The sequence below is a fragment of the Galeopterus variegatus genome, unplaced genomic scaffold (assembly GCF_000696425.1).
Source record: "Galeopterus variegatus unplaced genomic scaffold, G_variegatus-3.0.2 Scaffold1582, whole genome shotgun sequence".
Taxonomy (NCBI): Eukaryota; Metazoa; Chordata; class Mammalia; order Dermoptera; family Cynocephalidae; genus Galeopterus; species Galeopterus variegatus.
The window spans coordinates 11801-27614 of record NW_007727693.1 but is presented as its reverse complement, the minus strand read 5'-3'; the positions used below and the strand labels follow the sequence as shown (position 1 = coordinate 27614).

Sequence of the window (15814 nt, the reverse complement as noted above, 5' to 3'; positions counted from 1 at the left end):
CATCTCGCTCAGCCTTCCATTTTCCTCTCTGGAGCCAGCTCAAGTGTAGGCTGATCTCTCCAGTAAAAATATGTGCAATAAGAAATAATGATATAAGATGACAGTGAAGCTAGTAAATTCTGTAACAGAAATGGCTTCTGCGGGCCGGCCCGGTGGCGCACTGGATAAGTGCGCCGCTTGGGAAGCGCGGCGGCGCTCCCGCCCGAGGGTTCGGATCCCACATACAGACCGGTTCCCGCTCACTGGCTGAGCGAGGCACGGGAGCAACACCGAGGGTTGCAATCCTGTTGCCGGTCCCCGGTCTGGTACGGGGGCAACACTGAGGGTTGCGATCCGTTGCCGGACACGGAAAAAGACAAAAGACAAAAAAAAAAAAAAAATTACAATTTGTTGTGGAGAGTGAAATAGTGAGATGGCCACAGAAATGTATTGCTGTTGTGGGGCCACGACAATGGCCCATTTGAAACTGGTGGTGACGTGTTTGCTCTGTAGTGTGACACTTTCTTGCAGCACTTAGATAGTGTGGTATAGCACAGAGGAAGCAGATGGGTGAGTTAGGGCACATATCTTCTGCCTCCACAATTTTATTTACAACACTCTCTATTATAGGCTGTCTTTCCCCCTTTTTCCCACTAATGTGAGTCCAACACTTTCTTTGAAGTCCTGTTCATGTTATACTTCTTCTTGAAATCTTTCCAATATCGCTAGCCTTCACAATGAAAATGTTCCTATTGTAAAATACATTATTATGGGAATAGAAAAATTATGCTCATTGTAATGAGTGAACTCTGAAATAGCTGAGGTGCTGTATCCTTAAAATGAACAGTCTTCCATTTTTTGAATTGTTCCTTAAACAAATAGGTACATACTCAAAAAATGAATGATATTCAATTTTTAATTATTGCACACTTAAGCTACTTAAAGACACAATAATTTCCAGAAGCAAAGTCCTCAAATGTGAATTATGCAGTCTAGATAATATCCCTGGGCTTCATCCCAGCAGTTCAGGGTGGTCTTTGGCCATACTAACTTCGATAGAATAGACCCTAGTGGGCTGTAAAATTAGAGCCACATCTCATAAGCATTTAACTTGTATTAGTTTAACTATATCTATTAGATTTTTTATTAATGTAAGAAAAATGTTAAAACAGAGTGAGAAATTCTGCCTGCCTTTTCACTCAAAGGGAAAATGCCCATAAATGGGGAAGTGACCTTGCTACTTTCACACTTGATGTTACTTCTTGCATGCCTCTTGCAGTGCATTTATCTTGCAAGACATTTGATTATAGTGCTTAAAGATATGAATGTAATATACATCAGGGCCATAAATGCAAGATAACTATGTTGTCTGGTACTAACTAAAGAAACAGCCATCTGTCTCAATCCTGGAGAGAAAACAGTTTGTGCTGGGAGTATAGAGAAATGGGAATATCATGGCATCTTCCAGTGATTCTACCACCTACTACTATGACTTTGGACAAGCTATAACAATTAATTTATAACAAGACTTCTCTCTGCTTTAGTTTTTCATTTGTAAAATGGTAGAAAGAGCAGCGTATACCTTAAAGTGCTCCTTGATGATTAATGAAGCTAATGCATATCAAGCATTTATGAAGTTTTAAAGGGTATTTTTGACTATTTCCTTTGGAATCTGACCCCCCACACTTAACGCAGCCCACACTAAAGAGTACTTGTTTTGTGCCATGCCTGTAACAAGCTGCATCAAATCTACAGCAATTTGAGAAGAGCTACATGCTTCAATATTGGTGATAGAGGCAGTGGTTATGGAGACAGAACTCTACCAAGATTGCATGACAGTGGAACATGTCTGCTGGATGCTGTGAACAAAGATTATTTCTTCCTTTTTTAGCACAACTTATAAAATCTATAAATGGAAGTAGGCAATCTTTAATCCCAGGATTGAAAGACTTGGGTGTTTGAATAATATATTTGTAGCCTGAACTGAAATGTGGGACTCAGTAATGGGGCATGTTCTGTTTTTATTATTAAAACCATTTTTATTAATTTTATGAATTTCAAATGGGTGTTTTTGTCCCCAATAAATATCATAGTGACATTAAGATATATTGTTTTAAAGATTTCTTAAAGTTGCAGACTCCTATAATAGTGATAACAATATCAGCACAGAAATAACTGACTACAGATTACACTGGGCAATGTTTAAGTTATACTTTTCCTTACATCACAAATGACCTACATTTCAGAGAGCACATCTGCTGTCCAACAGAAAGAACACAAGTCTCTCATCTAATAACCGTGAGTTAATTGAGAAAGCAAATTTGGAATCTCCATTGGGTAGGATAGAACCTTGTATAATTAGGCAACATGGGAAACCTCATATGTGCAATATAATGGGAATGTAAGGGTGCACGTACTATTACAGAAAGAACATTTAATGCCCTGTGAGATCTCCAAGCTCTCTGAAATTATTAATTAAGGAAAGACTCACCAATAATTTCATAAGTGTAAAACTTTCTTTTTTTCCTTGTCAGCCTCTTTTGTAAATGTACTATGTGTCCTAAGTTGGATTCCCGTAAGTCCCTGATCTTTAACTGCTTAATAACTTCAGATACTCATCCTGGAGTTCCTCTCAGGCTCAAGTACATCATCTCTCTTATTTGAAAAGGGTTGTTAAAATAGCTACCTCTTCAAAATTGTCAGTCCTGCTTTCCAAAGTCTGATATATATTGGTTCTGAGTTTATAGCAGAACAGGATTTCATGAGGTCAGGAAGAGACTAGTCAGATCTGTCAAATCCCCATGGAAAAACCCTTGAGCTTGAGTTCAGGGGAAAGCACGCAGCTATGCTTTACATGGAATTCCATATATGCCTGGAAAAGAAGTTAGTCTGGATATGAGGAAAAGATTCTCAATGCTATAGTGTTTGGGTGAAAATTGGTGAAAACATTTAAATTATCCATTAAGTTACCATATGCATGATCAAAATTTATGTATCAGGCTTGAAATGGACATATTATTTCTTACTAAATTTAAAACCTGAGTTTTTCCCCCCAGGAATAGAAGCAGGGTACTGGTTCTTTAGTTGGACACCAGATGAACTATTTATACTAGGCTCATGTTTAGGTGACATTTGTAGTCTCTCTTTAAAATCTAGAGTCAGGGCTATGGGGTGTTTATATTGACAGGCACATTGTACCTTAGGCCAAAGGACTCAGCACGCATGTCTTCTATATTAAGCTTGCTTTGTTCACAGTGGGGCAGAATCCTTACACTATTTAAGTTGTTCTCCCCCCACCTCTGTTTCCTCTCCTTTATTCCCTCTTTCTCAAACTTTTTATTCCTTTCTTTATCATCTCTCACTCTTTTCATCTGAAAACCTACAAAGTCCCTCTGTCTCTCTCTCTCTCGTTTTTTGCTTGTACACAGAAGGGACCCAGAAATGTTTTTTTTTCAAACTTTTTATTCCTTTCTTTATCATCTCTCACTCTTTTCATCTGAAAACCTACAAAGTCTCTCTGTCTCTCTCTCTCTCGTTTTTTCTTGTACACAGAAGGGACCCAGAAATGTTTTTTTTAATTAAATTAAATTAGTGAAATATTTTTTATTTAAAATTTTTGTTTATTAGTATATTCATTTTTACAAATCATGATATTTCTTTATACCCTTTGCCTGATCCATCACTTCCCAAATCCCCTCCCTCCTTGCCTTCCACCATCTCTAGTATCCTTAATTTGTTCTCTCCTTCTGAAACTTCAATGTATTGTGGTCTTTTCTTTCTTTCTTCATTTCTTCCTTCTTCCCTCCTTGCCTCCCTCCCTCCTTCCTAGCAGTCAGTGATGAGTGAGAATATGCGGTATTTCTATTTCTTTGTCAGGCTTATTTCACTTAACATAATTTTCTCTAGACTCATCCATGTTGCTACAAATGGCAGAATTTCATTCTTTTTTATGGCTGACTAGTATTCCATTGTGTATATATACCACATTTTCTTACAGTACCCTACTTCAAATTATATTACAAAGTGATTGTAACTAAAGCAGCATGGTACTGGCATAAAAACAGACACTTGGATCAATGGAACAGAATAAAAAAACCCCAGAAATAAACCCACATACTTATAGCCAACTGACCTTTGACAAAGGAAGCAAGAACATAAATTGGGGAACGACAGCCTCTTCAATAAATGGTGCTGGGAAAATGGGACATCCATATGTAGGAAAATGAAACTGGACCTGCACCTCTCACCACATATAAAAATCAACTCAAAATGGACTAAAGACTGAAATATAAGACCTGAAACCATAAAATTACTAAAGGAAAATCTAGGGGAAACAGTCTAGGTAATAGGACTGGGCAAAGACTTTATGAATAAGACCCCAAAAGCACAAGCCAACAAAAGAAAAAAAATAAATAAATGGGATTATATCAAACTGAAAACCTTCTGCACAGCAAAGGAAACAATCAACACAGCAGAAAGGCAACCTGTGGAATGGGAGAAAATATCTGCAAACTATACAACTGACAAGGGATTAACATTCAGAATATACAAAGAACTCAAAAAACTATACAGTAAAAAATCAAATAATCCAGTTAAGAAATGGGCAAAGGAGATGAATAGACATTTTTCAAAGGAAGACATACAAATAGCCAACAGGTACATGAAAAAATGCTCAGCATCACTAGTCATCAGAGAAATGCAAATCAAAACCACACTGAGATATCACCTCACCCAGTTAGTCTGGCCATTATAAAAAAGACTGAGAATAACAAATGCTGGCAAGGATGTGGGGAAAGGGGAGCTCTTCTACACTGTTGGTGGGACTGTAAATTAGCATAGCCATTATGGTAAACAGTATGGAGGTTTCTCAAACAACTACAGATAGAGCTACCATATGACCCAGCAATCCCACTACTGGGTATACATCCAAAGGAATGGAGATCCTCATGTCAAAGGGATACCTGCACTCCCATGTTCATTGCAGCTCTGTTTACCATAGCCAAAATATGGAACCAACCTAGGTGTCCATCAACAGATGACTGGACAAAGTCCCTTTTTGAAGAAAATTCATGTTTCTTATCAGAGAAACTGTTTTCACTTATAATGGAGTGGGGTAGACATAAGGGGGTTATTAAAAAAAAAACCCAGGTGATAAAGCACAATGGAATGATATGGTGAAGTAGACCAGGGAGAGATGATAGTGGGAAGATGGGAATGACAAAACAAACTGTTTCTTGAAATAGTCTGTGTGAGAGTGCTCTGTAAGATCCAAAGCACTATGCAAATGCCAGGTGTAGCCTGCCTAGGATTGATTGGCTTCGTGACTGGTGGAAGGCTTTGCGCAGTTAACAGTGTATCAAATTTTGAGACTTATTGCCCAGACTCCCACATGTAGAGTGACCATCAGGCAAATTTCCAGTTATAGTAGCAGAATATGGCAGGTTCTTAATAATTTTATCTTCAGAAAAACTGTACTTTCTCAGATAAACAGAAATATATTTTGATTGCATTTTTTGGAGTGATTCTTAAAGCAACTGAAATTAAACCTCTGCTCTATGCTAGATGCTTAGGATACAAAGATATCTCTGAAGCACTCACAGTTGAGAAATATTGGAAAGTGTGGTTTCCTTCTGGAAAACTCAGATGATACTAAGGCCTGCTTTGAGTAAAAAAACCCACAATGTTTCTTAGTAAACAATCATGTGAATTACAGACCAATGAAACTCATCTAATTTCAAAGAACTCTAAGTTAGTAATAAAAGCATTTAGATCGCTCTGAGTATTGTACTGAACCAGAATGATTGGAAGAAGACAAAAAGTAACCTTTAAACTGTTAAGGAAGTTTTTTTCTTTAAAGGTGATTTTAAGGAAATTTAGAATACATATATTATAACACAGTGAGTCCTCGACTTACAATGGTTCAACTTATGATTTTTCAACTTTATGATGGTGTTGCAAAAGTGATACACATTCAGTAGAAACTGTACCTTGAGTACTTAACGACCATTCTTTTTTTCACTTTCCGTATAGTTCTCAACAAATTGCATGTGATATTCAACACTTTATTATAAAATAGGCTCTCTGTTAGATGATTTTGTCCAACTGTAGGCTAATGTAACTGTTCTCAGCACATTTAAGGTAGACTAGGCTAAGCTATGATGTTCAGTAGGTTAGGTGTGTTAAATGCATTTTTAACTTATGATATTTTCAACTTAAATGGGTTTATCATGATGTAACCCCATTCCTAAGTCAAGGAGCATCTGTACTCAAATTGGAAGTTGGACTTTAAAGATTTTTACATCAGCAGTAGTTAATTAACTATTGAAAATAATGTCAAAATGATTCTAGATACAGGGAAATTTTATGAATAGTGTTGAGATGAAAATGTTGATATTAATTAATTTGGTGATTGGTGATCAATTGAAATAAAACTTAAAAAGGGTTTAAACCTTGTAATAAGACTGATACATAATATGTTGATCATGCTGGTGTAAATATTTTAATAAATAAAGAACAGAGGTTGAATTTTATTTTGTTGAGTTCTGGAATGATTTTTGTGGATTTATGTGGATTTGTGCCCTGTGATGTGGTGGAAAATATTTAATAACTGGATCAGTTTTTTTTTTTTTAAGGGAAAAAAGTGCTCTGATTTGTAGCATTTGCCAATTCCTGTGGTGCAAATAAATACTCCCACTATGGCTGATTTCAGGTTATCAATGTGATGCCATTGAAAGCAGAGTTGAGAAAGAATGCACTCAGTAGGCTCTTACATGCCAGCTTGAGCCAGGTCTAGCACACCTCTGCTTATGTCTGAAATTATATCACAAGTTATGAATGACATGAAATACCTTACTGTCGAAACCTGACAAATAGTGCAATCCAGTCTGTCAGTCAACAAGCCTCGAAGTCAGAGAACTTAAAGGACTAATAGTTCAATTTATGCACTTCAATGTACAGACTTTAAAAGACACTAAAATAAGATATTTAGATAATTTTAAACAAAAGGAAACAATAACCACCTAGAGATGCAATCTCATTTCTTTTTTTTTTTTGGGATGACCGGTAAGGGGATCTTAACCCTTGACTTGGTGTTGTCAGCACCACGCTCAGCCAGTGAGCGAACTGGCCATCCCTATATGGGATCCGAACCAGGGGCCTTGGTGTTATCAGCACCGCACTCTACCGAGTGAGCCACGGGCCGGCCCTGCAATCTCATTTCTTTTTTTTTTTTGGGATGACCGGTAAGGGGATCTTAACCCTTGACTTGGTGTTGTCAGCACCACGCTCAGCCAGTGAGCGAACTGGCCATCCCTATATGGGATCCGAACCAGGGGCCTTGGTGTTATCAGCACCGCACTCTACCGAGTGAGCCACGGGCCGGCCCTGCAATCTCATTTCTTATTCATTTAGAACACTTACATTATAGTTAATTAGAACAAACATTTGTAAAGCTCTCATTCTGTGCCAGGCACACTTGTAAGCACCTTACGTATATCAATTTATTTGTTTGTTTATTTTTATTTATTGAAACATAACTGATTGTACATATCTGTGGGGTACAGTGATGAATATCAATACCTGTGTGCAATATGTGATGCTCAAATCAAGATAATTAGTATATTCAATATTACACAATATAATCATTTTTTGTGGCCCTTTTCTAATTTCTCAATAACTCCCCCTCTTCCTCTCCCGTTCCCACCTCCAGTGGCCTCAGTTCTGTTTTCTCCTTTTGAAAGTTCAACAAATTACATATATCAATTTATTTAATCTTCAAAATAAATCCGTTTTATTGATGAGAAAACTAAGACACAGAGGAGCCGTCTGCTCAAGGTCGAGTATTAGCACATGGAGTGTTGAATTAGAAAACACAATTAGTCTTTAGTGTACCTGACCTTAGCTGCTGTTCATATTGCCTCTAAAATTATGTAGAAAGAAAGCTACAAGAAAGACTTTATGCAAGGCTTGCATTACCAAGATGAAAGTCCATATAGACTGTGGAAATATGGTCCAAAAAAATAAAAATAAGAAACAATGAGTTAGGACAGCAGTAAACATCACCAATAAAGGCCTTCCTTAATTTTCCTGGTCTATAGACAAAGTCACCATCAAGAAATGGTGAAATTTAGAGTTTGTTACGACAATAATATCTTTTATGACATAAAAAATTACAGAAATTATTGTTACAGAGGAACTGAGTGAAAAATTGTGAATGCATAATTTGTTAACCACTTTAATTTCTATCTTTGTGAGAGAAAATAAAAAATGAAGATAATAATTAAACAATAGTTCAAAAGAAAAACCAGTTGGTTTTGGAAAGCTAGGGAAATTTCTTATTTTGTTTGCATTGTAGGGATTAACCCAATTTTCCCCAGAATCATTAAGTAATATTGGGGCTGAACAGTCCTTTCATTTAATCTGCTGGTGTAAATCCTCCTTATCTAATATAATTAAAGAACAATAAGAAGGGATTGCTTGCTATATACAGGATGTGAAATCCTTCATATTTATAACTGAGATGTGTTCTTCTCTCTTAGAAGTTAGGAAGTTTACAGGAGCCTGAATTGGTTTAAGCGTGGAGATGGGCTTTCTTGATTTTTGGCAAAATGAATTCAGAGAAATTGTTCAGGGACACCTGGGCACAGACTCCAAATGAGAGTGTTGCTGGGTTGACTCCATTTAATTCAAGAATCAGGAGAACTCGATGTTTGCAAACATTTTCTAAACAGAATCACACAGATGGTTAGTGTGAGATGTTCCAGAATGTTGGAGTAAACATGAATGTAAAAGGGCAGCTGCCCAGTAAGAAATCAGTTTCTTTCTCAAGATCCTACTTGCAAAGAGAATGTCCCCTCTTTGCTGTGTCCCCTTAAGGAAAGCAAAGAACAAGGGAAAATCTACGCAAGATATACTGCGTCTACTTCTGCTCTATTCGCCAGCTAATTTCCATTACTGTTTTATATCTTTAGCTAAGGGGTGAATCTGCAACTTAGAAAGGAAATTTTATGCTTGTGTGTGATTTCTTTTCTAATCCATAACCCACCCAGAACTGGAAATTGTACTTTTTGTATGAGATTGAATACTGACTTAGGTAACTGTATGAAGAAGTGAAATTAGTTAACATGTTTTAATAACACTTGTACATCATAAAAAGTTATACGAATGCTTCCCCACTCTATGTTTTTAAGGAGGAGACAATTGGTAAAACACATGTATCTAGGATACATATACTCTGTACTGCCACGGGGTACAGCATTTTATGTAAGGAGTATGACCCAGGATTATTACTGGTTATTATTGGAGCATTTTATGGTCTTGCTAAGACTATGGGAGATTAGGATAGAACTAGGGCATGATTTACATACTTGGCTTTGTGTATTATGGGGGGCTTATTCCTATGTCTGAGAATGTGTATAGAAGCTAGGTGGGGCTAGATTTTTCTCTAAGGACTGGGTCTATAATGTAATTAGTGTGGTATGAATAAGAATGTTCACTTATCTTTGGAGGATACAGAAGCTCTATTTATAAGAGGCCTTTTATCTACCTCCCAACCAGTAAGAACAACCAATGAACCTAGGATGGAAGAAGTCGGCTATATGATAAAACAACACTCAGTGAACTCCAGAAATAGCTAAAAGAGTCTTAGAGGAGACCTATTAGATGCCATCTACAATTCAAAATATATAGTGAGTAGATATATGTCTGTTCAACCATTAATCAAACTCACTGGAGTATCAGTATCAAGAAAGAAATCCAAGGAGACCCTGCTAATGAGCCTTACAGGGGCCACTGGTGGAGACAAAACCCTGGAAATAATAATCAAAATGGATCATGGGGCTGCAGCTGGCCTCTTTAGCTGGTGATCAGTAACCAATAATCTCAAGGGAAGACAGTGACAACTTCATTTTCATTCATTCAATCAATAATTGCTGAATGATTGGAGACCTGCCTGTGATTGGTTTATTGGCTGATTAATTCAGCAAACAGTATTTAGAAGCTACTATGAGTGAAGCTCTCCACTGGGCACATTTTTTATTTCCCTTTGAGTCAGCATAAGAAAGATTTAAAACTGCCAATTTGTAGAGGTAGCAGTTTGTTGTAACATCAACAAACAAATTGGATCTCTATCATCCACTGGGCACATTTTTTATTTCCCTTTGAGTCAGCATAAGAAAGATTTAAAACTGCCAATCTGTAGAGGTAGCAGTTTGTTGTAACATCAACAAACAAATTGGATCTCTATCGTCTCTGTAGACTGTGGTACATGTCTTTATTACAGCACTTAAGATACTGTTTTAGTAACTTTTTCTTTACTTTTTATGTCTCCCCAACTGGAACTTTTTCTATAGAACTGGAATATTTTTGTTCACTCTTTTAACTACCCCCATAGACAGCACAGATGCTGGTAGAAAAAATGAATAAAGGCTACCCCAAATTCTTCATGGAGAATACATCAAAACAATACAAAAAAAGATGTCAAAACTGTGACTTAATCTTTAAATTTCTAAGAAACGGTGGATTCTGGGGAAAAAGTGTTATAGAGTAAATTATATATACACTCAAGTATAGTAATTAACATTTGTCCTTTATAAGCTAGATAGCCTTCCTCTATGATGTTCTAATACATAGATATACATAGTCTGTCCATCTGTCCATCTCTGCCCTTGTCACATTTCATTTATGTGTCTGTTTGTCTTCTCAGTACTTAAAAGAGTAAGCCCCACTGAAGTGGTAAATGTGTATTATTATTCTTTGTATCCCCAATGTTCATCATACTCCTTGTGTTGGGAACATAGAATAATCTGGTCAGGTGCCCTCGCCTTAGGCCCAGTTGGGGGTGGTGTGGCATGTTCTTTGTAAGCAAATGGTGTGTGTGCGTGGAGTTAGTGCGCATGGGTGGCGTTGCCACCTGGTTGGCGTTTTATTGCCTCCGGCATCCGCCAGCGCAGCCATGCTTTCCAACCTACGGCTCCAAGGACCTTTTTGCTGGTCACCTAGCTCATAGACCTGCGTGTGAGGCGTCTGGGGACCCAGCCTGGCATGTGAAGGGTTTGTGACCCAATCTGGAATGGGCTTGAGCGGTCTGTGAGCTCCAGACCCAGCCCTGGCTCGACAATTGGCCCAGTTGGCAGGATTATGGGCAGATAAAAGAGCTTGACACCTTGGCACACAGGTCACCCTCAGGGGATGTTTAAGGAATGAATGAATATGTGGTGAATTTTCCTGAGGTTATTTGTTAAAAAAGGCACTGTATTGAAAGTAATAAAAAGGGAAACAAACCAGTTTGTGTGTTTCTACAAAATAGGATATATCGGTTTGTAAGAATGAAACCATACTATGTAGTTTTTGTTGGTATTTTAATACAAGATTATGGCCATCTGTTTAAGTTCTATCACATTATATAGCAGGAGATATTATTTCTTCTGCTGAGGGGCTTTCAGCCAAAAGTGGTTAATTAGCCTTTGGAATGGTCCAATCTTATTTCTACTTTAATGTGAAGTATGTTTTTAAAGAAAGGGACTTTCAGTCTCTGACTTCTGATTTCCTTGCCCCTAGCTCAAATAAAATGAAACAAAACTTATTCATCTACCAGTCTTGCCCATTTCAGTAAATGATATAATTATCCATCCATTTGTTAAGACCAAAAATCTAGGAGTCGTCCTTAAATGTTTTCTTTTCCTCTCTGACCTGCTGTGGGCCTCCCCCAGATCATCAATCACAGCCAATGTCCCGTCAATCAGCAGTCTCGTGGCTCTGTCTCCAAAATACATTCTGAATCTGTCAGTTTCCATCACTTCGACCTTTACCATTATGGCCTTGCCTTATCTATTGCGATAGTCTCTTAACTGAAATTTACTTCACAGGACATCAGGAGAGAGCTTTTGAAATACACAGAAATTCATCAATAACTTCCCCTGAACTTAAAATAAAAGCAACACTCTTAGCGAGAAATTGGTAAATGGCCACAAAAAATGAATATATTGTGCACTGCTAAACATAGTAATTATTCTGATTTGAACATCACCTATTATACACGGGGACTGATATTCAACACTGTACCCCACAGATATGTACAATCAATTATGTTCCCACCCAAAAAAGAGCCATACTAGATACCCTGCCCTTAGTGCCCTACTTAATTTGTCCCCACCAAACTCTTCACCCTTCCCTCCTACTGTTTGCCCCTCTTTATCCTACCTCTAGACCCCTGGCCTTCTTGTCACAGGAACATGCCGTGCTTATTTCCATGCTCAAGGCTGTTACGTTTGTCACTCATTACACATGGTGGTCAACTTGTCATTTCTTCCAAGAGGCCTCTTTAAAATAGCATCCCTGCCCCAGTCACTTTCTCCTCATTCCTCTGTTTTGGTTTCCAAGTAGAACTTCTCATTTCCTCATATTATTTCTTTGTTAGCTTGTTTAAAGTCTGTCATCTGTCATCCATACTAGAAAGAGACCAGGGTTTGTATTTGCCTTGTTTACTGCTGTGTTTTTGAATGGTAGTTGTTCACTAAATATTTGTGGAATGATTCAAGTCTAATTCAGGGTGGGAAGTGTGCTAGTTTTATCATATACAGAAAAGTGGTGATTTTCCATGGGCTATTTATCAGATGTATTGAGACCATCTATTCATGCCTTATTGTTCATTCAAGGTTTATAAGAAAACAAAAATATTATTTCAAACAACTCAGACTGGAACAGGATTAGTTTCTCATGGGGTAATGCCAATTTAGTCCACTAACAATTTTAGGAAACCCAATTTTTTCCATTAATAATCTATTGAAAAAATCTCATATGCAATCATCCTTTAATCTTATATATATTAGATATATAATTATGTTCATATTACCTTGGGGGTTTGAGAGATGGGAACAAGTCATCTGTAGGTTTCTATGTCATTACATGTTATACATTGCTTAGGGCATTGCTTAATTACAGAAATAAACTTATTTGTGCACTGACCTTTTTATCCCTCCAAATGTTTGTGCATGACCTAAGAATTTTCCAAAGTCGATATGAAACATGTGGCCTGACTTCGTCAGCATGATATTATCATTGTGACGGTCACAGACTCCCAGGATGAATGTTACCACACACCAGCCAGCACAGGAATAGAAAAAGTTCCTCAAGGCCTAATCAATTGGAAAACAATAACACAAAAATAACAACAAAATGAGAAAATGCTAATCATCAGAGAAAATGTTGAAATGTAAATTATAAAAAGCAAAATTACATAATCATGAACAATTTCTACATCTCAGTAGAGAGAAGGGTACGGGTAAGTGGCTGATTCTTGATATGCTACAGAAAAAACATGAAACAATCTGTTCTTTAGCCTAATAGATGAATGTTTTCATTGAAACAGAGGAAAATATCTCTTTCATTCAAATGGATCCAATTTTCATGATTTACTAGGGAGATTTTCTGATGTGATTTTTTGATGCCTCAAATATACAATATTGAATGGTTTCTTTCAAAGTAAAAGAAAAAAGAACAATATGGCCCAATATTGCTTATTCTCAGAGAAAGTTAAAACATTAACTTTTTTAATATTTGAAATTTTGGAACACAGAAAAAGCTATATTAAGATTTCTTAATATAACATTTTATGTTTATCCTTAAAAATAGGTCATCCATTTGGTGTTGAAAGTGTTTTGGTATAGTATACATCAGTGAATGCCTGTGTGGGTGGAAGCAGATTACCACTAAGTCAATTGTTGTTTATGTTTCTCTAAGGGACAGAGGTTTCTTTCCAAAAATACTCTTTGTTTCTAAAATGATCTCCTGGGTATACATCATTTTCATCAACTCAGTGGTGTAACCATGATTAATTTGTTGAGCCAAGTTTATGGGTCTCCTAGAATCGCATGGCTGACTTGGTGGATTAGAAGGCTTTGTCTGTGGGTTATGTGCCAGGTCTCTCAAGTGCTTGGGCGAGTCACTTAATTTGTCTGTTTAGATTTTCTGTACTTATCAAGTGAAGATAATAAAACATGTCCTTTCACACGGTGGTTGTGAAAAACAAACGTATGTGGAAATATCTCAAAAAACCTAACCCCGGGGAGTTGTGCAAAACTCAAGTTAAAAATTTAGAAATGGCTAAAAAGTAGATTTCAGGATAATCTCATGTACTTCTTTGTTATTTGGCTCTAATAGCCTGGACTGTGCTCTGCTCCACTCGCATGTAAGTATGGAAGAGAAGAACTCTTGAGTTTCTTTATTGCGCCCCATGCTAGCAAGGGTGACCAATCATCCCAGCTTGCCCAGGACTGAGGAGTTTCCCAGAATAAAGGAATTTCAGTGCATGGGCCAGTTCTGAGCAAATCTATTGTTGACCTATATTGCACTTTTATGTAAATTAGCATACAGGTATTCCTGCCTCTGAGTGGAGCCAGCTATCTCAGTTCATGGCTTGGTAAGTGGAACAAAGCCTGGCTCTAGCCACACTCATCTACTTAGCCTGAAACCCTGGTATAGAGCAGACCTGGACAATTGTATGACAAAGGCCAAATGCCAGAATGAAGTAAACTCTGAGAAGTGTTTGCAGTCAAATAAAACAGTAGGTGAAGTTCTAATATATACATAAACTCTACTTTCCATTCTGCAAACCTTTGATGGAAAAGTAGAGCATGGCAGAAGATATGTATCACAAAGGAAGGAGGGATAATTATTGAAATTGGAGATCGTGTACATATAGGTGGAGGATACTTGAAGGAGGAGTTTCGAGGGGCATCATCTCTGTGAGACTGCTCAAAGAGAGGCAGCTATGCAAAGAGATTCTTTATTGGTAGTCAGGAATCTCTCCCAGAAGGAAAACCGAACACAGACACTTTGATCTCATTGATATGCCATTTAAACTGGGTCATTATTACTATGCTGATGACTGAATGAATTAGAACTCAAGGTGTACTTAATTTACTTTTCCATTAATCAGAATATCTAATGAATCAGAGCATATTCTTATTTAAGTACATTATTTAAAATTAGCTACAGCAGGACAAACCTTTTCATAATCTGCCTTTGAGTGGTTGTGCTGACTGAACCACTTTTTGATTGTATTTTCTTTCAGTGGTCCCATCAGTCCAGAATGGCGATGAATCTTTGCTAGGGTTACAGCATCGGGCACCATCTGCACCAATCCTAGTTGATACAAAAGAGATTATGGAAACAATTCTTTCTTCACAGGATGAGCAATCCTTGGGAAATATATATTGTTCTAGGTCACAACAGCTATAATTGTCAGCAGTACTTGGATTACCCTTTTTTGTTCCAAACTTTCTTTTCTGAAACAGTCTTTTCTACATGGCCTTCCTCATTCTTTCTAAATCCTGTAGAGCAATGAGCCTACATGCTGTGTTTGGATCAAATCTGTCAGAAGCACCTTTAATATTTTTTCTAGAACGGTAGAGAACCAATCTACATGGTCTCACAGAGACCTCATCGAGTCAGCAGAGGAGTGAGTTAATTGTCATATAGCCGGTGCACTCACTCACAGTTTAAGGGAGGACATTCAAGCTTGTATAACAAACATACTAATGCCTTAAGTGAATCAAATGCAATCTCTATAACAAACATTCAAATATATTATAAAAATCAATGTTCAGGTTAGCAAAAGCTTCACAGCTAAATGTTATATTTCTGGGAGTGAACAGAATAACTCAGCAGTAAACATGTGGACAGCCTCCTCTTCCTGCCTTCTCAGTCAACGTTAAAGAGAAACTATAATAATAACTTTTCAAAAGGAAGCATGTATTGGTTGAGCTTAAATAAAAGCCTGGTCCCACTGGTGATGTATCCATCAAGGCTTTTTTTTTTTTTTTTTAATTGTGCTTCT

The 15814-nt window shown here is 37.3% G+C and overlaps 1 protein-coding gene across 1 annotated transcript in view; it reads right to left on the bottom strand.

Moving 5' to 3' along the window:
• The window catches only part of PIK3C2G (phosphatidylinositol-4-phosphate 3-kinase, catalytic subunit type 2 gamma), a gene marked incomplete at its 5' end in the record, with an annotated part of 147567 nt that overhangs the window by 125287 nt on the left and 6466 nt on the right, over positions 1–15814 (bottom strand). Inside the window, 2 exons of the mRNA XM_008577815.1 lie at positions 12943–13112; positions 14984–15120. Of these exons, the coding sequence (XP_008576037.1) occupies positions 12943–13112; positions 14984–15120 (307 nt within the window). The remainder of the gene's footprint in view (positions 1–12942; positions 13113–14983; positions 15121–15814) is intronic.